We start from the raw sequence: 27,550 nt of genomic DNA on the forward strand, positions 1-27,550 counted from the left end.
TGTTTGCTGAAGTGTCGCTGTGTTTCATTTAAAATGATAAACACCCTCAGGCTCGAATGCAGAGTCGCCACAGCTGTTTGTCGCTTACTGTGGTCTAATCTGGTCCTTCACCTCTGCAAACGTCAGCAACAAGTCTCAGCTGGAAGTCATCCAGCTTCATGAGTGGGTGTGGGCGTGCTTTGCCATCATATCCCCCCCCGCCACACACACACACATCCTGTAAGCGCTTCCCGATTACCACCGTCATCTTCGACACGTGCGCATGAGCCAACGATCCCCCACCGGGGGTGGGGGGGGGGGGGGTGTCCAACCAGGCCCAGAAGACGGATGAAAATGCAGCGAAATAAATTCACCAGAACAACTTCCTCATCCCTTTAGTCACCGCTCCAGATGGTTCGCTGCAGTCGCAATGTGCTTCCGCTTTGATTTAGCATTTGCGGCACTGCTTCGGATACGGACGCGGGATGTGCGAAATGCAGCGTCAAAGGAAGATTACCGTGTGCATGACGGAGGGGGGGGGCGGTGACGTTGACTGACCCCATTGTCAATCCGGAGGCTGACCGTTGAGTTCTCGGGGACCTCCCATTGCCCTGCGTTAGTTCTCGTGACGTACGTTTTGCAGCCGTCTTCCTTTAACGATGTTTTGGTTGACCATAACAAACGCAAATTTGTTTCTGCAGTCTTTCACCATTTAGAGATTACGCTCCAATTGTGTTGGCAAGTGGAATTCTACCTCGGAGTTGACGGGATTACAATCGGGAATACCCCCCCCCCCGTGACGCTTTAACGTGTTTCTACGTCGATTAGGTGCGGGTGTAACTGGTGGAGACATTTATTTTTTTTGTTCAGTTACCCCGATTATTGTTCAGCCAGATGTCCACCCCCCCCACCCCCCACCCCGAGTCTACAAGTTCAGGTAAATGTTTGATGCCATTTGCTCACTCGCTGATGTATGAGGTGATTACCCCCCCCCCCCTCCCTCCCCCCAGCAAAAAAAAAATCAGCCTTGCACAATAATTTCCCGAACTCTCCCATCCTCCCTTGTCACAGTCACTCATTTTTGTTATCCCATTCCGCCCACCTCCCTTGTTGCCGATGGCGTAATCGGAGCCGGATACTTCCTGGTGCGAATACCGGCGTCCGAGCTAATCACTCACGTCTTTTCCGCACCTCCTGACACAGAAAGCCGCCTCACGGCCTGAGTCGAACTTAACTTGCACCGTATAGGTTGCTACTGGTCTCCCTCCGGTCCTCTGGCCATCTTTCCTGCTGTCAGCCCACCTTTTTCCTGGACGTATTTTTTGCTGACTAACAGGCTGCCGTGCGACCTTTTGTCACCCAAATCTAGAGTTTTGGCCTGGTTGAGTAAGCAGGATGTGGCTGGCGTCAAGGAAGCGGAGGACTGAGTGTACCTTGAACTTGACGAGGTGTTAAAATCAGGTATGATTTAAGCTGGGCGGGTTTCCGGCTGCAGAGGCGATAGGTTGGAAGGACAGCCCGGGCGGGAAGTTTCCGATTCGTCATCCTGTCGTGTCTTGTTACCGTAATTATTTTTTTCCGAAGTGCCACCAAATGAAGACTTATTGAGCGCATCCAGATTTTGACACGCCTAATCCCACCCTGTCCACCGCATCCTCATAAACAGGGTGTCTGGTGTCCTCTCCTATTTTTACCGGCGGGTGCTGAAAGCCTCTGGAAGCCCCTCGTCAATGCCCATCCCATTCCCTCCCGCCGGCCTCGTGTCACCATTTATTAAGTCGTCATTACTCAGGTCCGCCTCGGCCCGCCGGAGGGGCCTCTCGAATGGTCGGGCCTCTTGCCGCGCTCCCGAAAGGGCAACCCCTCCAAAGGCATGTTGCGGCAGATCAATGCAGGTACCCGGGCAGCCATTAGCCCGCGCTAATGCAGACAGATAGGAAGGCACGCGGAGGTCGACGGATGGAGAGGACACTTTCATGTGTCTGTCTGCACATCGCCTTGTTTGGGGTAAACAGACAAAAAGGCTCTTTGGACTCAAAGGGTGATGAGATATGTGGGGCGATGGACACCGCGGTGGGGGTCAATCAACGTGACAAAGGAAAATGCTGAAAGACTTTGACAGCCGTAAAAAAAACAAAACAAAAAAAAATCACGTTTGCATCTGTTGATTCTATTAGTGGGTTTTGTGCTCTGCGGTCCCCGCATGGTATGTTTGCGCTTCAAAAGCAGTGTATCGGTGCTTGAGTGTGACTTGAATGATCCCTAAGAAAAATCTGGTTGGAAAGTTTTCGGATACTTTGATTCCAGTTGTGGGGTTACTGATAAGGGGTCTCGGTCCTCTCGCGTTGTTTTCTTTAGGCTGCCCCAAGGTGCGCCAGTTGACACATCAGCACCCGTGTTTATCAAAGCTTTTATCACCTCGACACTGCAACCCAACCATCCACCCCCCCACCCCCACCACATGGGAAGGAAGCAGGAGGTGCCCACACACACACTCAAGTAAACCAACCACCTGCGGGGGCGTTGGTGGGTCTTTGTTTCGCTGACCCCCCCCCCCCCCCCCCCCACCTCCTACCGCTTCTTCACTCATGTGAACGACTTTCCCAGAGACAGGATCTGTACCAGACTGCACAGGTTGACGACCAGCATGTGTTGTGCTCAAATAGAATCATCAAACACGTGTCGTGACACTTCGAATGTTGAGCCATCGAATTAGAGTATTTAGAGTAGTGATATTCAAAAAATAATAATACATTGTCACAAGGTTTGCCCACTGGCAGAGGTCCATGTGGATCTCTAAAAATAAAATCAAAGAAAGCAAAAATCCTGAGCATGTAACAACTGGGGATGAAAAAAAAAACAAAGCGACAAGAAAATGTGGGCAGATGAGAAGGCGATTCATGTCAGTGTTTCATCGTCGCTGTCAAGTTATCCCGCCCCCGTCGCTCTCTCTCCCTTCGCTCGCTCCCCTCCCCTCTCTCTCTCTCTCTCTCTCTCTCTCTCTCTCTCTCTCTCTTTCTCTCCCGGGCAGTCTGCTGGAGCTCCACGCCAGGATTAGAGGGTTACCGCCAGTGTCTGATCATTGGGGGAAAAAAAAAAGAAGAGAAGACAGAGAAGAAGAAAAAAAAAAATATCCGGAATATAAGACCGCCTTCACTTCACGCATTTTTTTGGGGGGGGGGGGGCAGTTCAACTGATTCCCGAGTGTTCGGCATCTTATCCCTGAGACCTTACCTGGGGGACTACCTTCTGGACCTCCATCCGGAGAGCCATGTGAGCTGCACCCCACCTCAAACCGCCCAACACCCCTCCAGCTAAAGGGAGCACACGTTGGATTCTCTCCCCTTTCCCTGGAAGCTTCACTTTCCGTCCACGCCGAGCAGGGGATTCTTCGGGCTCTACTCATCTTGGGGCGCTGGTAAAGGGGCTGTGAGTGCCCCCCTGGTCCGGAGGCCAGCCGGCAGCACTCCAGCGCCATGGATTACCTGTTTGGCTTTGTGGCGCTGCTGTGCGGGGCGCTGCAGCCGGGAAGTGGACTGGAGCCCAAGCACAACGTACCCAGGCTAAAGCTGTCATACAAGGGTAAGCCTATTCTCCTTCCACTCTCCCATAATGTTGGACTTCGAGTCTCTTTTCCCTTGCCGACGGGGCTCTCTTTCATTCATTTCTTTTCATCTATTTTATGCTCACGAGGATTTTTTTTTTCCGTCCTCTAATTTTGCGTGGCTATTTAAAGCGCCGGTTGCCTCCGAAAGCATCTCCCATTAACTTCTCTGTTACTTTCCCTCCGTCTCTCTTGCTTCGAATTTGCCATTCGCCTCGCGAATGTCCGGATTGGTTCCATATGCCGAGGTCGAGCTTTTGCCTGAAGTTAAATGTATATATTGGCTCCTGGCCCCACTGTGCAGCCCTGTTAAGTGCCCCCCCCCCCCCCAGGTACAGCCAGTCGAGGCTCTGTTTCAATGGCTTCTGTCCCAAAAATCGACTGTCAAATAAGCTATGGAGTCGGGACTTGACTTTTGACATGCCGACTCCGAGACATTCTTGAAGCTTTTTGCTGCATCCAAAATGGAAGCAGAAGTATGTTGGCACAATTTCGAATTTTGAGTAGCGCATGGGGGGGGGGGGGGGGGGTACCTATTTGGCAAACGTGTCATTGCCGCCTCCCACTGTGTCACTTGAGCGGCGACTGCCCGAGTGCTCTCGTGGCTCCTCCCTCCCGCTAAATCTCTCTAATAGCAAACTTTTTCCTCTTCGCTCGGAATAATAACATTTTCTGCATACTTCAGGGAGGCTAGAAAGGGAGGCCGTTGTGGTTCGCGCCCTAAAACACGATCCAGAGTGGCCAACAGAGAGAGTGCGGTCTCTATTTTAGTCTCCCTCGTAAAAACGTTCCCTCGAAAAATTTATGATCAATCGCTGTCAATTTGCAAGTGACAACAGGACTTTGCGGTGGAAGCTTCCGCTTGTGTGTGCGCGACGGCGCAGACCAAAGCTTTGGTTCCCCCACCTCCCCTAAATAATTTTGCTGTAGTTGAGAAATATATTTAGAAATCTCGTGAACGTGATGTTTGCCACTCTAATTGATGTTCTATCTTTGGCCGACTTGTTTGGTGGAACTTATGTTTAGTGGGCTGCCATATGACATGTTTCATCCTTGCGACGAAGCCCAGGTTGTAATTTTGCTGTGATATATTTCCCATTATCGCTCTTTCTGTCCGCTCCGACCCTGCACTTGCACCCCAATGGTCCGTTTTTTTTTTGGGCGGAGAAGAGGCGGCGACTTTTATCGCGTCAAAACAATCGCGGGTGGCACAAAGCGGGCGGTCGCCCAAAGTTGACATCTCTGCGGCCCGATGAAAAGAGAAGGACGGTGTCGATCGCGGCGATCGCTTGCAAGACTGTGAAGATCGACACCAAGCGTTACCTGGGCAACCGAAGCATGAACGGCTTCATGCTCGCCTCTCGGAGGACGCGAAATAAATCTGCCAGGACTCACCTGATCCGAGTCAGACCTCCCTTGGGTGCCGTCGTGGGGGCCGGCCCGTGAGGGAAGGGGGGGGGGGTGTCATCCCTCCCTCAACCATCTGTGTGAAGAATGCTCAAATGGTTCCCTGACAGCTCCTCAAGAGAAATAGACTGTCATCCAGTGTCTGTATTAAGTGCGCGAGTGATGAATTAGAGAGCGCGATGGGACTCCATTTTTTTTTTTTTTTTGGGAGTAGCATGACATGCATCCGGTCTTACCATTAGACACCTGGTTGTGCGCGGACGCATCTGCCAACAAATATGTCATAGATCGTGCGTGTCGCCCGCCGCTCCTTTTGCGTCTGCGCCCTCCCCCCCACACCCACACAGGTGCCTCACGGCGCTCTTGATGCCTGTCACGGTACCGGAGGGGGAAGGTGGTGGGCAGGAATTGGCAGCAAGAGAGTCACAGACGGAAGGGAGACTGGCCGCCGAGTGAGGTGTCACTCATCCCCTCTCCCTGCATAGTAATTAAGTCAAATAAACGACAAGGCGGAATCCTCTCGAGCGCGACGACCACACGGGTGCCGAGTGACGCCACGGCGCTGTGGACGGAACAAGCGGGGGCCTGTGATTTGGTGGACTGTCAAATAAACAAGCCGGCGCACGAGGCAGCCTCCTCAAAGGGGAGAGAGCCGACCGGCCGACAACTCCCTTTTTTTTTCAGGGAGCCGGACCGAGTCTCCGATTTAGCTCGAGCGGAATTGACGTGGCGACGAGCGGGGGTGGGGGGGCAGTTGGCGGCGCAGAATGGCCGACAGATAAAATGAGCCCTCGCGGGACAGCTGGCGCGGCAAGTGCAGAGTGAATGATTTCCCACCGGGGGCCAGTTGGGACGTTGGGCAAAAAAAAAAAAAAAACGGCTTGGCTTCAGTGAGCGGAAGATCGCAGGAGTTAATGATTTTCTCTCCGCGTGAAAACAAAATACTTTTACTTCTGCTGACAAGTAGTCAAGGGAGGTGAAAGGTGAACGGCGTCAATCAACAATCACGGGTGAGGATGGTGGTGGGCGGAGTCCAACGTTAACGCCGACAAGCGCCCTCGCGAAAGCAATCCTGGAATGATATGAACCTCACTTCACCTCTATCGATACGAACGACATTTGGGCTCGAAATCTAACCCCATTTCGGAAAGCCGATCACGATTTCTCGTTGCGCTTTTGACAAGCTCGCTCCCACGGTTCCGCGCACGGCGCCGGCATTCCTCAACAGCAATGCGTCCGCGAGCCTCTTTAACTGCGGGCGGCCGCCAGGAGGAACACTGCCTCCTACTGGTCAAGCCGTGCATATGCGCGTGACGGAAAAGCAGAGTGACCCCCGAGTGATCCCGAGCCCAAAAACGCTTTGGGAACCCGATAATTTCAGTCAGCTTGGGTAATTATGGAGTCGGCTGCGAAGTGAAGAACGCCGGCGGAATCTGGATCGGGCTTCCAGCGCTTCAAATAGACTCTCGGTGTGGAACCGCATTCGCTGTCGTCTGGACTCCATAATAAGCCGCTCTCGATGATTGCGTCCTCGTCGGCCCCTCCCCCACCGAAAGAGTCGAGTGAACGTTTTTGGGGACGTCGGCTCATCGGCGAGCATCTTCTGTCCGTCCGGCCTACCGTGGCGGATGTGCATAATTACACGGTGTTCTCCGCAACTCGGCGACTTTGCGGACGCCGCCGGGGCCTCCGCGTCATTCCTTTCGGCGGACCTCCTCCCCCCCTCTCCTCCTACCCCGCGGGAAAAACCGCAACCCCGCCGACTTTCAGTGCGCTCGTCCCGCGTATTTTGCATTCTGTCTCCTCGACACCAAAAAACCCCGCGTTTGTCACGCATCCGTGACAAGCCCCACAGTGCCACCTGTTGGTCACAAACCAAAACATGACGGCGTTCTTACGTTGGACCCGAATATATCACAGTCCCGATTCACTTGCGTTTTTGGCGAGCGCGTGCGGACGTCTTACGTGTGCCTCACGTTCTCCGAGAATCGACTCGCGGCGACCAAGGTACCAAACGGCGATCTAGAAATCACGATAAATAGAGTTGAGTTAAATATAACGAAGATTTGAATGAAAAACCCGACGATCGGTGTCAGATGTAGTCTGGTTGGATTGTTTTGGTTGCTTTTCCAAAACAATGTTCTTTGTCTCGACCGAATGGTCCAGATTTGCATCATTGATCAGGATGCGATCCGGCCTTCGGCGCCGCATTCTCCCGCAGAACGTCGCCGCCCGGCAAGGCGCTCGGGGGAAACCTTTTCGTTCACCGCGCCGCTGTCTTTGCATCTCGCCGCGAGCGACTCCGGTTACAGCCGAGGCGCACATTTGCCGAAGCGCGGCTACGAACGGGCGCTCCCACCTGCTGAGGCTCGTCAGTCACGGCGGAGGGAAGGGGAGGGCACGGCGCTCAGTCCCAGTTTGGAATCGGGTTACAAATTAGCGGACGACGGACTGATGGACAACTCGCGGACACATGCTTGATGGGAGGAGAAACTGCGAATACTCGACTCGATCGCCAAACTCTTGATTGCATGTACGACGGCGTAGGCAAAGAAAACTTCGCCATTTGGCGTCCGTACCCGCTTCCGATTGCACCTACGACTGCCTGCTTGAAACCAAAATGGCAGACTTGCCGTGCAATTTCGGGCCGGAGTCCTTGAGACGCCCCCCCCCCCCCCCCCCCTATTATGTTATCAAAACCGGTGTCGGAGCCTGATTTCTAACTTTCTCGGTTTCCAGGCTGAATTAATTTTCGCGTCTTGCTATTTTGTGTTTGCCGTCCACACTTTCATTAGTCCGGAATGAAAATGTCAGCGGCGACGCGAAGCAGCCGCGCCACGCCGGCGTTCGCATACAAAGCATCTTGTGTGTTAAATGGCGAAGCAGGGAAGCGTGTTAATGTCGCATGAACATTTAGCGGCGTGCACGTGTGGGCTCGCTGCGGCTGGGGGCCACCGGGCCTCCGGGCCTGTCTGTGGTCGGCGCGCTCGCTGTGGTCCCGCCGCGCGGTGACATGAGGAGACGCACTAATCAAAAGCTTCCAGATTCGAACCGCTATTTCGAACACGTGTGTGTGTGTGTGTGTGTGTGTGTGTGTGTGTGTGTGTGTGTGTGTGTGTGTGTGTGTGTGTGTGTGTGTGTCTCAGCTGCCCTCGCGTTTTTGTCTCGCCGAGCCACATTTGGCACACTTTGACAACGCTACGTTTTGACACTTGCGCCAAACTATAGCCTGAGTGATAGATTTTTAGGAATACCTGATTGGACGTTCCCTGAGCCGTGCGCCAACTGTGATGTCATTTTTCAGTCGACGGCCAGTGGCAAGATGGCCGCCCGCGCTGAGAGAGATAAAAACCGGTGGATTTTGCTGCCAAATTCATATTCCGCAAACGCAATATTGATCAGAATGTCATGTTAATACGAGTGGAGCCGCATGGGACATATTAATGAAAAGAATATTTTTGACTTGACATCCCCTTTAAATAATATATTTTTTAAAAAAATGATTCTGTGATCATACATTGTGGGATAAAAAGTCAAAAATTCTGGGCAAATTATAGCGATACGGTGAAACAACAAAAAGGAGTTATTTGAAAAGAAAAAACTTCAAAGTGATTAAATTACGAGTAGAAAGTAAAATAAAATTAAGTCATGTTTCGTTTTTGCAAAATCTCACTTTTGTGCCGCGCAGTCTTTCAGTCATTTTAGTAAATGACTTTTTATTTCTCCACTTAGCTTTTAAATGTCTTTGCTTCTTCTGTTTTGGAAGTGTCTTTAAAACTAGTTTGTCTAAATATTCAATCCAAGGCATCTGTGTGTAAATCTAAATCTAAATCCGAACCAAAGAGAAACATGAATTCCTTTTTAATTTTTTTAAATGTATACTGGGTTGTACCCACTACATTGGAAGTGCGCTCGCGTTTTGCTCCATTCTTCACTCGTCCGACCCCTCGAGTGCTGATGAGAGAGCTCGGCGCTGAGGCACGCTGACATTCGACCCGCGCTCGAGCTGCTCCCAATCCTCCGGCGAAAGTCGGACAGGCCAAAAGTACGAGAGCAATTTTGAAAATGTGGCGGCGGAGGCAAGAGTTGTGTGCAAAACGGTCATCTTTGTACCTGGCGCCTAGTTGTGTTGTTCCTCCCCGCGTCGCCACGGCAACAAGCCCACACCTGCCACTGTGCTCTCGCCAGGAAGGAGCCAGGAAGAAAAGCCAGAGAGGGAGGAGAACTTTGTGTGGATATCCTTGAGCTTAGGATAATATTTGAACACATTGTGGAGCGCCGCGCACATTTTCCGTGCCTCTCTTTTTTTTTTTTTTTTTTCCCTGGCCTTTACCCCCCCCCCCCCCCCCCCCTGGCACCTGCGTTTTGAAGCCGAAGCCGCGGCGAACACACACCGAGAAGAAAAGGGAAAGGGCGGATTTCCGAGGTTGGAACACGCCTAACAAAACGTATAAAAACGACACAGCTTTGCTTTTGCAAAGATCAAATCACGCCTGAAAGTTGTCAACCCCCCCCCCCCCCCCCCCGTGCACAACGACGCGCTCCCTTCACTCGGTTCAGTCGCACAACTCAAAATGTCACTTTTTAGGCCCTTCATGCAATCTGATTATTTTTAATTATTCTTTTTCAATTCAGTTCAATTATCTTAATTTTACAGGGATATCTCATTAAAAGGTTCTGAAAATATTACTTATGGATTAAAAAGTGAGCACTTCATTTTATTTAAAAAAGATCATGCAATAGAGTTGTGCTTTCAAAATTACAATAAAAAAAAAATTAAAAATTCGGAAAAGTCCAAATTATTCCAATAAATCCTGTGATGGGGAGAAAAAAACTACATAGGGTGCCAAGTCTTAATATTACGACAAAAATTGAACATTTTGTAATATTACGTAAAATTGTTCAGTTTATTCAGAATGGTCTTAATATTTCAGTCCTCATTTCTTTAGTCCTCATCAGAAAATAGTTTTCCTCTTGTCTTTTTTTTTTCAACATATACTCTATTTATATACGTAAGATGACGCTTTAAATCGAACACAGTGTTGTGTTAACATTTATTGAACGTCATTCCGCCATTCCTACGAGGAGACTCACATGGCTGAGCTCCCCCGATGTCATCAAAAGGGAAGAAAAAAAACCCCAAACAAACAAAACCCCCCTCCCCACTGAAATTATGCCCGCAGCCTCTCTTTCATTACTGTGCGGCGTGTGGGCGTCGACGCCTGTTTGACAAATGGACGGACCTCCACGCGCGATGTCGCTTCATTGTTTCCTCTTCAGTCAAGTGCCCGCGCGCTTGTGTGTGTGTGTGTGTGTGTGTGTTTTGCGAATATAACAATGAAACAACAGTGTGGTTCACGATCATTGTCAACCATGTGTGTGTTGTGCTACCACTTTTTTCTTCTTCCCCAATATGCATTTCAGATGGTAAAATACATGTCACGCACTCACTTCTATGCCGTAATAGGTCAGTGTGTGACTATTAGAAACCTGCCGCTCCACAAATTTGTGCCGATTAAGCAAAACAACGGCAATCGGATTAGACGGGGACCAACTGCTCAGTAAGTTGTCTTCGTCGTTCTTTGCAGAGGATAAAGAATACATGCCTGTGTGTATTCTTTTATATGTCCACGTCGGTGCTGAACTTAAAAGGGATACATATCAACACCATGACGTTAATGCTATGAGTTAGCCTGTGTATGGCGTTTTTGTATTGTGTGTTAAACGAGGGGGCGTTCTGAAGGCAGTTACGTTTTCAATCCACAATGTACACTATTTTTATACTTTTAATGGTAAAATTAAGAGCAGAGGGTTTTTTTTTTTGAAGAAGAAGAATTTTTCACTACCTGGCAAATGATTATTATTTTTGTAAATCACAAAAAGTGTTTTCTTTAAATGGATGGCGAGAACATGCGCCACTCCCACTTCCTGCCGCATCTTTCCCATCGTGAAACCCAAGACGACCTCCTCGGGTTCCGTTGACTGTAAATGGCATTTCCTTACACTTCCTCCCTCCGACTCATTTCCTGTGTGTGCGCGCGTGTGTGTGTGTGTGCGTGTGTGTGTGTGTGTACATATATATGTACACATCAATGACCACAACGTCCTTCAGATGAGTGTCGGTGCGCATGGAATGTCCATTGTGGGAGAAAAAGCCACAAACACACACCCAAGCCCACACACATACGCTCAAGCCATCTGCGGTGGAGTACAAACCCTCACACACACACACATGCATTCATGCCCACACACGCACGCGCACACACACACACACGTTCGAGCTGCAAGCACCTTTCCGGGGTGATCCACCTCCTCCATCGTCGTCCATGGTCGTCTTAGCGGTCGCCTCGCGCCATGTGGACGCACACGTCCAAGTGGGCGCAGATTGCTTGCGACAGCGCCCCGTCAATCACACGGCCATCGGCTGGACAAAAACACGCGTGGAAATACTTGCCTGTGCCCGGCGTTCTTCCATACGTGACGTTAATGATGATGGATGATGTTTCGCCGCGGAATAAAAAGCACGCCGTTTTTTTTTTTTTTTTCCGCCGACCTTAACTTTAATTTATTTATTTTTTTTTTTACATTTCAGAGCATGGCGAGGAACCAGATTTGGTTACCACCCAGGCAACTGGCAAAGAGAGAGAGAGAGAGAGAGAGAGAGAGAGAAAAAAAAAGACCTGATTTTTATTCTATTTTTTAAATTATGACTGCCCTGTGAAAAATGTCCCACTCACGTTTGTTCATATTTTTCTTTTTAATACTCTTCCAAAAAACTAAGACAGGTAATTTTTGAATTAAATATTTCATATCATATTATTTTTGGACCCTTCACGTGATTGTTTTTTTTTAATGGTTGATGTGCTGTGAATTTTTTAAAATATATTTTATGTATTCATTTATTTGCCCTAAAAACACTGTATAATAAATTTAAAAAAAGATTTTTATGTTAGTTGTGGCTATCAAACCATTCGCATCCGCCATGTTCATTTATTGCGTCTGAAGGCTTCGTTTGCTCCCCAAACCTTCTCCGTGCTCGGCCGGCCTCGTCTTTTAAATGTTAATTGAATGCTATGTCACAATGTAGTGTCACATGGAGCATTCAGTCACGCTCTGCTTTGTCTTCATTTACATAATACTGCTTTTGCACACACACACACACACACACTGAATGATTGCATATGAATTATTCAGCCAATCACACAGATGAACACACTTGCGCCCTGATTGGGACGTGCTGGGATGTTGACGCCCGGATGCGGCACGCCATACCTGTCTGCCGTGTGCGCGCGCGGGCTAGTGTGTCATGAAACATGACACACAACAGGACCTCCTGCGATTGAAGGCTAATATCGAAAAACGTCAATATTAGCCCCCGAGGCCGCATTGAGGCACTCTAAAATGTCTTTCGACTTGTTTTTCCAGAGATGTTAGAGTCCAGCAACCTGGTGAGCTTCGCCGGGCTGGCCAACAGCTCCGGCTACGACACCTTCCTGCTGGACGAGGAGCGAGGCAGGCTGCTGGTCGGCGCCGAGGACCACATTTTCTCCTTCGACCTGGTCAACATCAGCAGAGACCGCAAACAGGTACCTGACGACGATTTTTGTTATTCTTTGGGGAGGCTGGAACGGATTACGGCAATTCCATTCATTTCGGTGGGGGGAGATGATTTGAGCTTTGAAGTCTATTCCATTTCCTCCATAATTCCATTAGAGCCCACCTGCTGGAGGTTAACAGTCTTATTTTTTTTATCTGATTTGAGCCACTGGAGTAGATGAGACCGCCGCTTCCCCCCCCCCCCCCCCGAAGGCTGCACGCTGATGAACAGAGGAATGAAAAGACTGTTACCGCCCCACTACCCCACTACCACCCTTCTAGTTCTCATCCGTGCGGCATTAGAATCTAAGAGCGGCGATTAGGCTGGTCCAAAAATTTGCAATGCAAAAATCCTCAGAAAGTGGCATATTCATCGTTCTTCGCAGACGATAAAGAATGTATGTCTTGGAATGCAAGGATGTTTGCTTGCATCCTGGTATTTGCTCATAGCCTTGGATTGTTTAATTTTGAATTTCATTTTCATCACATTCAGTTTGTTTTTATATACTTTTTTTTTACCTTTTGTTTTTAAATTGTCATTTAATTTCATTAAATTCAGTTTTATTTTGTTGTGATATATAATTTTATATCATTTGTTTATATTGAATGTACTAATCAGAAATTGCATCGCACTTTCCTTGACGCTCAATAAGTCTTTTTAAGCTTGATTTAGCGTTGTGTGTCTCGGCATCCACACACGTGGCGACGCTACGCTACGCTAATATGCTAGAGCATGTGCAAACGATTCTACGTTTTGTCTAAGTACATAAAGAGTCAGCAAACGTCTCACTCAACGGCCTGTTTATAATCTTTGTCTTTATAATTCATGTGCGCACATATGGATTTGCCAAGAGGACAATTTGAATGCATTATTCATACTTTTGTGTATTGTCTCTTCCAAGGCTCGCTCGTCTGTTCTCACGTCAGACGACAGCAAAGTGCGTCCATATGTTCGACTTGGGTATAAGCAACTTTAATAAGAACCATATCGAGTGTACGTACACGGCTTGGGCGCGTAAAAGAGATTTCTGAAGTCAGACCAAAAGAAAGGAGCTCAGATTGAGCTCAAAAATGTTTCTTGAATTATACAAACGTGACTCACGGCATTCCTGTTTCATGAAACATTCAAGCGCTCCCTCTTTCCCCTCCTTCCTCCCCTTGCTGTCTTTCTCTCTTTTTGTGTTTTTTTTTTTTCCTCCTCCACTTTGGGCGCCGAGTGACTGCGCACTTTGTCATTTGCTCAGATCGCGTGGCCCGCCACCCCCTCCAAGCGGGACGAGTGCAAGTGGGCGGGGAAGGACCTCGGGGTAAGTCGTCAATTTTTTTTTGTTTGTTTTTCTTTTTGCTGCTTTTCTGGCGACCGCAGTGATACGCCTGCCGTATGTTTAGCCTCCTCATTCACTCACTTTCATTTGGACTTTGAAGTCCACCCACGGGACAGCACATTAGGTACACATTTTCAAATCTATCAAAATGAGAAATAAAATGACACCTTGACAGAGATGCTCAAGGGGTGAGTGCATTTTTGTCGAAACATATTTATTTTGAACGAAAAGAAAACGCCGTTCTAATTGTATGTTTTGGGGAGACGTCATTTCCATTTCAATTCTGACAAAAATTTTAAATGACAAAAGTGTCTTTTCATTCGTAATAAAAATTGATAACCACTTACAAAGGGGGCCAGTGGGGGTTTTTTTTGCGCAAAAATGTTTATTCCCAAAATTATAAAAATAAATACAAATGATGAAGTGGCCAATGAGTGTATGTTTTATTCAGATTTTGGCAGATAAAAAGAAATGAAACACTCCAAAGAAATAATTTAGCCATTAGTCTGCTTTCAGAAAAAGAGTTATTGTTTTGTTTTCATGAAAAATAACAACAGTCGTAAAAAGGGGCCGCTGAGTGTTTATTTTACTAAACCCCAAAAACTCATCATCCTGTCGAGGGAGTGCAGTGAAGTGCAGAAATGTTTCATCTGTTGTTTGCCAACTCGCATAATTGCCGAATTTTCTAGACCGCCGTGATCTTGATGACTGACAATCTAAACAGGCGTACGGAAAAAAAAAAAAAAAAAAAAAAAAATGTAAGCACGCATGTTGCTATTTTCGATTGCTTTTGTGACAGCGAGTAAAAATGACTTTGGCAATTCATGCTGTTATTTGAACGAAATACTTCATTTTTTTATGATGTGCACGCATTAGCAAAACTCTATTTACAGACATGCCCGCAGTATTTTAAAGGGTGTACTTACAAAGCTATAAAGTTTTTTTGTTGTTTTCGTTTTTTTTCACGCGTATAGGATCTGAAAATAACTACACCTCCCTTCTTTGTTTATCGTCTACGTAGCTATAATTCATACAAGAGTCACGAGTGATGTGGCGTGTTTCAAGCTAGCGCGCCAAAACGGATGTTGTTTGTCAGTATTTAAATGACAAGAGGACGTTGCGCTCCTGCACTCCCACAGAGGTTATTTCTTGCTTTTGTTTGAGACCTATTTATACATGGATGCTTGTTTTAAGCGGGAATGTGTTAATTTGACCCAACACGTTTACTGGTGCCGGCCGGCTTTGTTTGCGTGGTGTGTTTGGATAGCTCGCCTCGCCTCGCCTCGCCTCGCTCTCCGCAAACTTAATTTCACGCCTGGATCGCGCGTCATCCGCCGTTACATTGGGCTTCAAAGCTCACCGTCGCCTGCGCCGCTCTCCGTTAGCCGCCGCAAAATGTTTACCCCCAAGAGCCGGCCGGCGGGAGCAGATGGAGCGGAACGCACCAGGCATCCGTCCGGACAATCCTCCCGACGCTCGCACGTTTCCAAAAACAATCCTACACCGACGCAAATTTTACAGCAGCCCGCGTTTCGCACGGAACAGCTGCGGAAAATTGCAGCGGCTCATCCCAAGATATACAAAATGACTCAGACAAACTTTCATCTGACCAAATACGTTTTCTCAAGTGTAAATATTTCTCCCAGCATGCACATTCAGGGTCCGCCTGTGCATCCACCTCGACGGTGACCGACTTTGATCCAAATTGACCTCTTTACGGCGCCCGCCGATGACACGACTGCCGCCCACGTCGCTAACGAATCCAACCCGAAGGCAGTCATGTCAAGTTTTAAGAGGGGTCGACTTTGAGCGCACTGGGGGAGGTTTGACGTTTAAACGACGTCGTGACAGTGATGTCATGTGCAGTAGGAAACGCAGAGGGGAAAATCATTAAGGGGCAGCGTATACACTGTACGTATAAGCACGGATGAGGTCAGCCACAATTCATCAAGTAAGATCTTAGGAGGGGTCCCCCGGGTGAACTGGCCAAACGTTTAGCGCGCTAGTCGCTAGTAAAAATGTCAAAAAAAAAATCTTATCTTGTTTCTTTTCTTTTTTTTCATCCCTACAACTGTATTTTAACCTGTGGCTAGCACCCATTTAGCTTCGTAGCTGAATGGCAATTGAGCATGGAAATCTGGGCTCAGTCTTTCCAATGCTAGTTCATTCTGTCCATCAAAAAGTTTCCCGTCAAATGGGAATCCTTTCGTCGCAAGAATGATTCATGACATACAAACGTTAAATGACCTTTAGCGATCTCTGAGATGTGCACACAAAGCGAAATGATTAATGATTTTAGGCTAGCATCCAGCTAGCTTAAAAACAAGCAAATGGGCAAATCTAGGATTTTCTTTTCCATAACAAAAACATTCTCTTCACCTAAAAGTTGTGTTTCCAATACAAAGATAAATGCCCGCTATCGAAACAGGGCTCGCACCCATTTCGTGTTGTCGCTAGAATAAAGGACAAAGCTAGCCTTTCTGTCCAAAGCTAACATAAAAGCATTCCGCTTCGAAGTGTTTTGCTTCTATACGTACCCCCCAAAGGCTTCCTTATGCAGTTTAAACAAATGAGCCTGTGGTCAGATTCTTTTACCATTTAGGGAGACTGTTGCTAACGTTCACACAAAGCTAAGGCGGCTGTCTGTCTATATTTGAATTACAGATGTTGTGTTTTCATCAATGAGGGCAACTAAGTACAACCTGAATGTCTTGAGCACATGTGCCCAAATGGAGTCCATTAATAACTTTCCTAAGACGGCAGTCTTGCTGATTAGCGGGGCGCAAAACGACCTTGCGCCGTTGGGAATGTCTCGATGTGCCTTCGCGCCAAGCCAAATACCCCCAACATGTGGAACGTTCTCGATCTGAAGTGGATTTGCCTGATTTCTCTCACAGGTGGGATTTGCTTAAAAGGCAGCGGAAATTTCAGGGCTATTATTTTTTTTTGCTTTCTTGGAAATCTCCCCCCTTTGACATGGAATCCCACCTGAAAGTGTTCCGGGCCTCTCCTTGTTCTATATTAGGCTCTATTTTCTGTCGCGCTTGTCTCAATTTGCGTCCACATAGTTTTCATTGACGATGATATTTTATGACTTACTCTAAAAAGTTTCACATGCAGATGTTCCCGTTTGCGTCTTTTTTTTCCAGGAAGAGTGCTCGAACTTCATCCGCGTTCTCCAACCCTACAACCAGACCCACTTATTTGTCTGCGGCACCGGAGCCTTCCATCCCATCTGCTCTTACCTGGAAATGGGCAAGAAAGCCGAGGTAATGACTTCGAAACACGACGGACATTGTACAAGCAGCGTTGAATGTGCGAATCAACAGCCACGTCCAAATATTTCATCAATTGGCCTGATTGACTCTTTCCTTCCGCAGGACAACATCTTCAGGCTCGCCTCGCATTTCGAGAACGGTCGCGGTAAAAGCCCTTACGACCCCAAGATGCTCTCGGCGTCCCTCTTGATCGGTGAGTCGGCTCTTTGGACCGTGACAACCGCACACTGCGCCGTTCGTAACGGCCGCTTGTCCCCCCCCCCCCACCCCTCCGCCAGACGGGGAGCTCTACTCGGGCACGTCGGCCGACTTCATGGGGCGGGACTTTGCCATTTTCCGAACGCTGGGGGATCACCACCCCGTCAGGACGGAGCAGCACGACTCCAGGTGGCTCAACGGTAAGCAAAGCGGGAAAACCGAAGCCGGGATCAGAAGGATTATTTGGCGCAATCGCTCAGCATTACGTCGGACTCGAGAGAACCTTTCCCTCGAGCCTCGCCAGACCCCCCCCCCCCCCCCCCCCCCACTGCTTTCCCACACTACTAATCCACTCTCAGCTGTTTTCCTGTTGTGGAGTCAAATTCCACTTCTTCTTCTTCACTGCCTTCAACAATCATCCACTCCAGAAGCCTCTGCACCGCTGATGACATTTTGTCCCGACGTTAATCCCCCATCCATCTTTCACCTTGTAATGGTGGGGATTAAGAACGTCGGGGAGATTCTATTCGGCATTTGTCATCGAGGGCTTCGTGTGTCACAAGGGTCAAAGTATTCGTCCAACTACAGGTGCTGAAAATTGGGGGAAACGCGGGTATTCTTCCAGTGTGCCGTTTGCCCCTCTGCGGCCTTCCGGTTTGTAACTCCACGCGGCGACCGGCGCGACCGCCGCCTGTAGTTTATGAAAGTGTCGATTTAACAGGCGCGTGTTAGCGACGGGGGGGGTGGGTGCAAGACGTCGATTCATCGCAGCGGTCTCGCACCTGCCTCCAGCCGGGGGGCTTTATAAATCCACATCCCACTTGAAGGGTCCGCCGCTCTTTTTCACAGCTCCTCTGAATCCCCGAAAGGCGTAACATGGCACCGCTTGTTTCGCTCCAGCGCGCGACACCGTTTTTTTTTTTTCCCTTCTCCCCTCGCCACTTACGAGCAGAAAATCTCCGGCCCTGGGCTTTGATTTCCTTCCGCTCTTAAAATCTAAGGAACAAGGCGCAATCAGAACCATGTGTCTTTGAGTGGTCGCGGTTTGGATGCGCGGTTTGGAGTGGGGGGGGGATCATTTTCAGAGGTGTAAAATGGAGGTGAACCGCGTCCCTGGAACAGAGGTGGCTTTGTTCGACTCCTTTCACGGCTTACTTTGTTCACTTTTTGACCACGTTTAGACCCGAGATTCGTCGGCATTCACTTGGTCCCGGAGAGCGACAACCCCGAGGACGACAAGATCTTCCTGTTTTTCAAAGAGAACGCCATGGACGGAGAGCACACGGGCAAGGCCACCATCGCCCGGATAGGACAACTGTGTAAGGTAACGGAAACCGAGCCGGCGCGGCGACTGTTTCGAGATTACCCCGGTTGCATGTTCTGCGGGTGCATCTGCAAGTGTGGCGGGACCCAGACAGTTCTTTTGACAAAAAAAATATATATACATATATATTAGTGCTGTCAAACGATTAAAATATTTAATCGCGATCAAATGTATAATTTCATAGTTAACTCAGAATTCGCCGTAATTAATCACAGATTTTTGTCTATTCTAAATTTCCTTTGATTTCTTTTTCCTCCTATTTTTCCCATTTTAATGCTCTCATCAACATGGAATCGTGGATCAGTTTTCTTTGTGCAAAATGCAAATATTTACTGAAACAACAATTTCGATTTTCAATTTTACATTCACATTTTTCACTTGGAGCAGTTATTCAAACTTGGAGCACATTTGATTATTTCGGAGCAACGTAACATCCGCTGTGACGTGCCGCATTAATCTCGCGCTAAAAAAATTCGAGTTAAAATTGTTTTAAATTCATGCTGATAATAACCCGTTAAACTGACAGCATTAATATATATATTTACATATATACAGTTGAGTGTGTACATATTGCTGTCGAATGTCAAAACAGGTGAAGCGCGACGTCTAACTTTGTCTTTGTCTCCAGAACGACATGGGAGGCCACCGCAGCCTGGTGAACAAGTGGACCACCTTCCTCAAAGCCCGACTCACGTGCTCCGTGCCGGGCGTCAACGGCATCGACACGCACTTCGATGAGCTGCGTGAGTTTCCCCAACTCCGAGGCGCTCCGGAAAAAGCTCTCTGAGATAACATTTCTGCATCCTCCTTCCCCCCTCCAGAGGATGTTTTCCTCATGAGCTCCAAAGACCCCAAGAATCCGCTGATCTACGCCGTTTTCACCACATCCAGGTATCCCGTCATCATTGACTTGTCGGTGTATTCCCGGTTTACCCGCGGGCCCCCGTTTTCCGCCCCAATCAGATCACAACCAAAAAAATGTGACCGCTTCGTTCGGCTGGTTACGAGAACTCATTCGCGTCTTGCAGCGAACGGGAGTCCAACCACTCCACCATCAATCACCGCTAATGGAACGGCGGCGGCTCGTATTCAAGCGGAGAGGTCAAGCCGAACACACAGACACACAAAAGAGACACACGCAGAAGCGCGCGTTAAATTCAATTAAGCGGCATCGGGGACTACAAGAGACTTAATTGGTTTTCTAAGCGGCCAGTTTCCCCGAGATGAATAGAGCGGAGCTTCTTTTAATATGGCTGCTTAATGGGGCGCCGCCATTGACAGATCAATGTTTGATTGAGCGTGCATGCGGGCGTCTGTTTAGAACGTGTGTGTGTGTGTGTGTGTGTGTGTGTGTGTGTGTGTGTGTGTGTGTGTGTGTGTGAGTGAGATGGAATTTCTGCGCAAACAGATGTTCCTTTCACGCGAAGGCGCCGCCGCGTTAATTGAATTTCCGTTGAATTGCCACCTCGGAGCGTCCGTCCATTCATCTTCGGCGCTTTTTCCGACTCGACGCGAGCGCGCCTAATTAGTCGGACGCAACTTGGAAACAAAAGAGCGACGCCGGGAACGTTTGCGTACCCGCCATCCGACATCCAGTTTGATGGATGAACACGGTGCGGTCGCGCCACGTCCACAGGAATAACCCACACTTGGAATATTCCGGATCAAACGAGCGGTGGCTCTTGGATAACCTGGGGCGAACCGTAAAAAAAAAAGAATCGCAAGCAGCGCTTCCACTTTCTTTTTCAAAATATTTGATTGATCTCACGGGTTTCCGGAGCAAGTGGAAGACGCGGCCGCGACTTCCAGGGATGCTCTGGAAAGCGTCGTTCCGGGCCAAATTTTTTTTGCTTAAAAAAAAAAAAAAAATCTGGAGGCAATCAGAGATGTTCCGATCTGTGGTTGTTGTAGTCGCTGCGTCGACGTCTCGTTGTGTCTCCTGGACTCACTTGTGGCTTCTCCCGCCCCCCCCCCCCCACCACCCCCAGTAACATCTTCAAAGGCTCGGCGGTTTGCATGTACAACATGGCGGATATCCGGAGGGTGTTCCTGGGCCCCTACGCCCACAGGGACGGACCCACATACCAGTGGGTGCCCTTCCAAGGCAGGGTGCCCTACCCCCGACCTGGAACGGTGAGTGTAAAATAAAACACTTGGAACAATCCTATCCATGGGAGTCAACATGTTGCAATTAATTTGCTCTTAATTTGAAAAGGGAAACATCATCCAACAGGAAACACTAATGCCAACCGGCGGCAGACAAAATGACCTCACCACACATCCCAACGCAATTTTTCACACCCCTTTTAACCCGTTTGACACCATTTACCCACTCGGAAGCCAGAAGAAAGCCGTTTTAGTCCAAATCCAAATGACGACTTCCCGTCTCTCGCCTCCAGTGCCCGAGCAAGACGTTCGGCGGCTTCGACTCCACCAAAGACCTCCCGGATGATGTCATCACATTCGCCCGGGGTCACCCGGCCATGTACAACCCGGTGCACCCCATCGGCGGGCGGCCCATCATGGTGCGCACCGACGTGGACTACCAGTTCTCGCAGCTGGTGGTGGACCGCGTGGAGGCCGAGGACGGCCAGTACGACGTCATGTTCATCGGCACGGGTACCGCCCACCTCTTCGCCGTCAACGAATAGTGACGATGAGTCCAAAATGAGGATCGAGGACGTTGAAATTATTATTATTATTTTTTTTTTTTGTAGACGTGGGCACGGTGCTCAAGGTGGTGACCATCCCCAGGGAGAGTTGGCATGACCTGGAGGAGGTCGTGTTGGAGGAGATGACCGTCTTCAGGGTACGATTGATCAATGACAGCAATGGTCGATGTTATGAAACCGTGTCAATTGTATCGCGACGCGTATCGTTTCATTTCAGGAACCTGCCACCATCACCGCCATGGAGCTGTCGACCAAGCAGGTAATTTACAGCTTGAAAAACTCTCCCAAGACACGTGCAGGAAATTGAACAGGAAGTCGGCCATTTTGTTAAGACGCCGCCATTTGAGGCCACTTGCCGAGCTTTCGCCAACTCCTGTTAGGGAATTCGACCACATTTTTGACCATTTTGCCTGCCTGCATCCCGCAGCAACAATTATATTTGGGCTCCTCGCTGGGCGTGTCGCAAATGTCGCTGCACCGCTGCGAGGTGTACGGGAAGGCCTGCGCCGAGTGCTGCCTGGCCCGCGACCCGTACTGCGCCTGGGACGGCACCGAGTGCTCCAGATACTTCCCCACCGCCAAGAGGTACCGCGCCGCATCGCTTTGGGACACCGCACCTGGGAGTGATCAGTACAACGGCGGGGGATGGCTACAAAAAAAGCTTGTAATTAGGTGTTGGGACATTGCGCAGGAGCATCTTGACATTCTTCTCCATTGCAAATATTTCACAATGAGAAGCAGATGGGAGCAAAGGAAGATACAATATGTGCAGTTGTAGCGGTACCCCCTTCAAACGTTCGACTCGACACGGACCTTTTTGGCTTAAAGTCCAGTCGTGGTCCCAAAAGAGGGGGGAAGAGGGGGTGCGGTCATCCGTCCCCCTATTTCTGAGCGGCACTCGCTTTATTTCCCCTCACCTTTGGCTCACCCCTCCTTTCCATTTTTTTACGAGAGGAACAGGAACGGTGCGGTAAAAGCTTGCCGATGACATTTCTCGCTATTGTCGTTAAAGAAAAAAGAAGAAGAAAAAAAAAAAGAAAGAAAGGCGACTTTCATGGCTCATCAGAGGCCACTGAAGGTTTGCCGTGATTAAATTCAAACCCCATTTCACACAAGTAGTTTAGCAGCAGATTGGGGCGGGGGTTATGACTCATTCTCGTTGAGATTTTGCATAGGGTAACATTGCCCTCTAGTGGATGAATGCCAGCAGTACAGGATTCAACGACCCGCTCGCTTTTCACAGGCGCACGAGACGGCAGGACATCCGGAATGGAGACCCACTTTCCCAGTGCTCGGATCTTCAGCATCACGGTTTGTGTGTGTGTGTGGGGGGGGGGGGGGGGGGGGGCATAAATGACAGACTTTTGTTTGGTGTTTATTCTGACTTCCCCTTTTCAGACGATGTTGACGGCCTGGGTGGCGGCGTAGGCGGCGTGGAGGACCGCGCGGTCTACGGCGTGGAGAACAGCAGCATGTTCCTGGAGTGCAGCCCCAAGTCCCAGCGGGCGCTCATTTACTGGCAGCTGCAGACGCCCGGCGGCGAACGCAAGCAGGAGGTGCGCGCCGCCGACTTTGAAGATGTTTGTCTCCCTGTTCCGTTTATTTCTTTCTTTTTACAATGCGAGTCGTCTCCGTTGTCCCCCCGTGGCGTCTTTTCAGATCAAGATTGACGAGCGGGTTCTACGCACGGACCAGGGCCTGCTCATCCGCAGTCTGTCCCAGTCGGACGCGGGGGTGTACCACTGCCAGGCGGTGGAGCACGGCTTCATCCAGCCGCTGCTGCGTCTCAGCCTGCAGGTCATCCCCGCCCACAGGCTGGGCGACATCCTCCCGGGGCCGCCAGGGGCCGCGGCGCCTCCGGCCGGCAAGCAGCGCGTGTGGTACCGGGATTTCCTGTCCCTGCTGGATCACCCGGACCTCAACAGCGTGGAGGAGTTCTGCGACCGCGTTTGGAAGAAGGAGCGAAAACCCAAGAAGGCGAAGGCGCCCAACGGCCAGGCCGGCCCGCCGCCGCGGCCCAAAGCTTTGGCTCCGAACGCGCAAAAGCTGCAGGCCGGTCCCCCTCAGGGCAAAGCTTGGCTCCAGACCGGAGCGGAGAACCCGAATAGTCAAGCCACCCTGGGCATGCTGAGTGTCCAGACGCCCAAGAACCAGCCCAAGACGCAGAGCGGTCCGAAGGGGCAGGCTACGGCGCGGGCGGGGGTCCAGCACACCGCCAAGTGGCGCCGGATGCAGGACAACAAGAAGGGACGCAACAGGAGAACCCACGAGCTGCAAAGACCCCCGAGGAGCGTTTGAGGGGGGGGGGGGGGGGGTGCGGAATAAAATACACCAAAAGAAGCACAAAGATGAGCACATACACACGCACACACGCATACATTCTGTAGAGTGTATCTCCAGTTAGGATTCAGTGACCTCTCCACACACACACACACACACATCATGAAATGCACAGGAGATGTGAATAATAGCCGCGGGAAAGCTACGTGTAAAAAAAGAAAAAAAAACGTGTGAGGATGTGGCCGGTCGCCATGGATACGGCCCCGGCGGACACTCGGCGCTTCCTTGTACATACATGAGCTAGTTCACACTTCAAGACGGGAAGACTGCGGACAATTCCAGAATAAAATAGCCGCAAATTCTCCGCGGGACTCGAGCATGTGACCCTCACGGAATGGAACAAACTTTTTTCTCGTGTAGCGGAAAAGGAGCAACAAAGCTTCCATGTCGCCATGAACGCATCACGTGCAATGGGAAGCATCGTGCATGTTGTTGTCCATCCATTTGTTCAATAAGCTACTTATTTTGTCGGCTTTTTTTTTTCCCCTCAACCGACCTGAAGCAATTTGTTTTTATACAAGCCACACATCATGACTGCGGTGGTCTCATTGTCCCCTCTGTGTAACTTATTACATCCGCAACACACACTTGTTTAGTGTACATATATACGACAACCTTCTATCTGTGTGTATATACAGCGCAAGAAACACCATGTGATCTTTATTTATTGCTCGTTTTGTGAAAGGGTTGCATTTATTTTTTTATATTATGCTATTTTGGGGTGGGCCTCATCAATATATCGGGGGAAACAGCAGTTCCAAAAAAAAAAAGTCTTTGGACCAACTGGCGGGAATTATGGCAAGTATTCATTTTTGGGATAGAAGGACAGAATATAGAGATGAATAAAAATAATAAGGCCTAGCCATGATAAGCACAATTTAGTTTTGCTTTTGATTTTTTCCACATCCATGTGCATCATTCAGTTCCATGTAAGATACCACTCCACTTAGGATGCCATTTCTAGCTTGGAATCTCTCAAGAAATAGTGCAGACAAATGTCCACTTAGCCCAAGTAGACGTGTTATATTGCATGTGAATGCTGCCTCCAGTACGTGCATCTTTTATTTTTATTTTTATTTTTTTTACTGTCTCAAGTGTTTTGTGTGACACTTCCCTGCAAACGTCAACAACAGTGATGTGAATAAAAACACAACGACCACCCCGAAAATCAAAAGACGTTTGGTGTATCCCTAATCGAGTTTTCATTCGGAACACTGAAAGTGACTCCAGCTGCTGTAACACAATTCTTTATGGCATGCATTCGGTTGTCTTAATAAACATCTGTTTCAAAAAGACTGTCTATTTTTGGCTCTTATCCTCCGCCTACACATTAATTTGGTACATGTTCATTACCAGGTTTGTGTTTGTATTGTTTAAAGTGGTTGAGGAATTCTCTGCAAGTGGGATTCTTTTCGTCAAAGCACTCAAATACGAGCCTATGTCGCCCTCATGTGGCTACGTAGCACAATTGCACCCAAGTGGGGCGAACTGACTGTTTTCGTCCTGCCCAAAACTTGAAATTCTGACATTTCATTTGCATATAGTCACGTGATTGTAATTATCCGCGCTATACACACTGACATGAATTCAACCAATAACGTTAATAACTACGTTTGGTTGATTGTCCGCGTCAGTACATTAGTGGAGTGACGTCATAGCCTATCAGGCGGTGGAGGTAAGTGGAGGGAGTCGTATTTCCCAGTTTCTGAGTGTCGTAAATCGTAACACTGTGGATGTTTGATTTGAACTTAATCCTATCTGAAACAGAAAGTAGACATTTATGGCGAGGGTAATACTTGACAAGCAAAGGGTGCATTTGTGGCCAGCGTAAATGACGTGACGTCATCTTTAGAAGACGTCCCCATGAAATGACGACATCGAAGAGCGATGGTCTCAGTTTCCGGAAATATTTATACCTCCACCCACCCCGCACCTATGTCAGTTTCCTCCCTCGATGGGATTAGTGATGGCAGGTGCTAGCATGCAAACATGGGGTGCAAGCACCTACGAACGTGAAATTAGAGTCCATGCACTTGGCGTCAATGCAAATGATGCCATTGGAAACAGCTGCTTCTGGATGCCACCTCACCTGCGAAGTGAGGTAAACGATTCTTGTGGGTGGTAAGATTTCTTTGGAAAACAAAAATAGCCACAAATCCTCTGACATCACTTTCATTAATGTTCAGTTTGTCCTGTTATGATTCAAGTGTGAATAAACTGTTCCTACTGCCATGGCAACCGCACTTGAAATTAGACTCAACATGAGTCATTTCCCTGTACAACAGTAAACACCTGAATGCATTAAAACCCCCACCAAGCTTTCTTTTGTTTTGAAGATGAATTCTTCTGAGGGATTGTGGGACTCAGAGATGAACTGACATTTTGCCCTCACAGGGTGTTCGATGCTTGGTAATGCCCCTCATTAGGAGCCCAACAGGTGATTGTCAGCTGCTGTCATAGCAACCAAGGGAGGGTGGATGAAAGCTGACATTTCATTCAAGACTAAATGTTTTCATCAAGCAGTTCTCTCTCATCTAAATGCCATTTTAATACAGTTAAGTCACATACTGAATAGCTCCCCAACCATCCCAATTTCAAGGCATGAGTCACTGCCATACCCCCCGCCCCCGAAATGTGATGATGTTGCTTAAATCTCAATTCACTTGTCAGTTGGAATGTACTGGAGGAAGAATGATGTTTTGTACTGTCCATGAATTCCCCAAGCAGTTTGGCTGTAGTTGACCATCATCACCACTAGACGGTGCAATTGAACTCCAATTGTGCTTTTGCCCTCAAATGTGTTGGAATTCATGGGAGGAAAAGTGCGACACAATTGTCGTGTGTTTTTGTCCCCAAATCTTGTTAGCGTCACAATGTGCAGCCATGTCTGTGACTCACTGGTATCACGACCCTGCTGGGGTGCCCCTCGCTGCAAGGCAATGACGCACCCTCAGCGGTGGCAACAGGTAGGTGGCGTGAATAATTTATGTCTCACTCACTCTTTCACTCACTCATCCATTTTTTTATTTTTATTTTTTGCAGCCCTTCTTTGAGATTAGCCAATCATATGGCAGCTCATCATCCTCTGTCAGTGAGTCAGTGTGGTGGTGGTGGAGGAGGAGGAGATGTTTAACTGGTGAGCTTCTTTGGATTCATGCGACAATTCCTGAGAAATGGTCAATATTTATCAAAGTTTCGCGGTAAACAGGTGACGTCAAAGCACAAAAAAACTACTTCTTGTTACAGTCAAAGTGTTTATTTTCTGTGTCATTCTTATTTAATTTTGTGGCCATTTTCGTAACATTTTTTTATCATTGGCATTTTATTTGAATTGAGTACTTTTATTTTATTTTATTTGTTCCTGAGTACATATTGTAATACTTTAGTTGATTTATTTTTTTAAATTCTCTTTTCTATTAATTTACATTTCATCTAAATTATAATGTTATATCCTTGTTATATTTTTATACTAATTGTTTTTAATGTGCTTATTTCAGTAAAACTTTAGATACTTTAATTTTGATGTTTTATTTGCATTAGGATTTTATTTAGATATTTATCATTGAATTTGTACACATACACCTTTCCAGCCTATCAAGTTGACCCTCAGTAATGAAATGAGTGCGACGAGTGTACAGGAAAACAGATTAGAGGCGTGTGATGGTCCTTAGAGGATAAAAAAAATAAGGATTAGCGACACCTCTCAGTACAACTCCCTGCTCACGTCTGGGTCACGTGCCGCTGTTGACTTTGCTCCCGTCTGAAGTCAAGTTAAAACCAGGTGCTTCCTTCCTAACATAATTTTATTTTTAGGGACTGAAACGGTG

The 27,550-nt window shown here is 48.4% G+C and overlaps 1 protein-coding gene across 2 annotated transcripts; it reads left to right on the forward strand.

Annotated features, from left to right (window-relative positions):
* The first annotated feature begins 2,548 nt into the window (after positions 1-2,548).
* On the forward strand, positions 2,549-24,897 carry sema3aa (sema domain, immunoglobulin domain (Ig), short basic domain, secreted, (semaphorin) 3Aa). Of its 2 annotated transcripts, XM_086103462.1 has the most exons (17): positions 2,549-3,561; positions 12,416-12,576; positions 13,831-13,893; positions 17,061-17,180; positions 17,292-17,382; positions 17,468-17,587; positions 18,569-18,711; positions 19,340-19,454; positions 19,533-19,602; positions 20,700-20,844; positions 21,111-21,330; positions 21,429-21,520; positions 21,601-21,642; positions 21,811-21,968; positions 22,627-22,694; positions 22,782-22,939; positions 23,043-24,897. In XM_086103462.1, the coding sequence occupies exons 1-17, from the start codon at positions 3,456-3,458 to the stop codon at positions 23,679-23,681; spliced, it is 2,511 nt and encodes an 836-aa protein (XP_085959588.1). In that variant the 5' UTR covers positions 2,549-3,455; the 3' UTR covers positions 23,682-24,897. The 2 variants fall into 2 exon arrangements, with proteins under 2 accessions (XP_085959588.1, XP_085959587.1); XM_086103461.1 differs by having other exon boundaries at positions 17,061-17,382.
* Positions 24,898-27,550: the final 2,653 nt, after the last annotated feature.

The sequence above is a fragment of the Hippocampus guttulatus genome, chromosome 22 (assembly GCF_054856545.1).
Source record: "Hippocampus guttulatus isolate MCC_2025c chromosome 22, RoL_Hgut_1.0, whole genome shotgun sequence".
NCBI lineage: Eukaryota > Metazoa > Chordata > Actinopteri > Syngnathiformes > Syngnathidae > Hippocampus > Hippocampus guttulatus.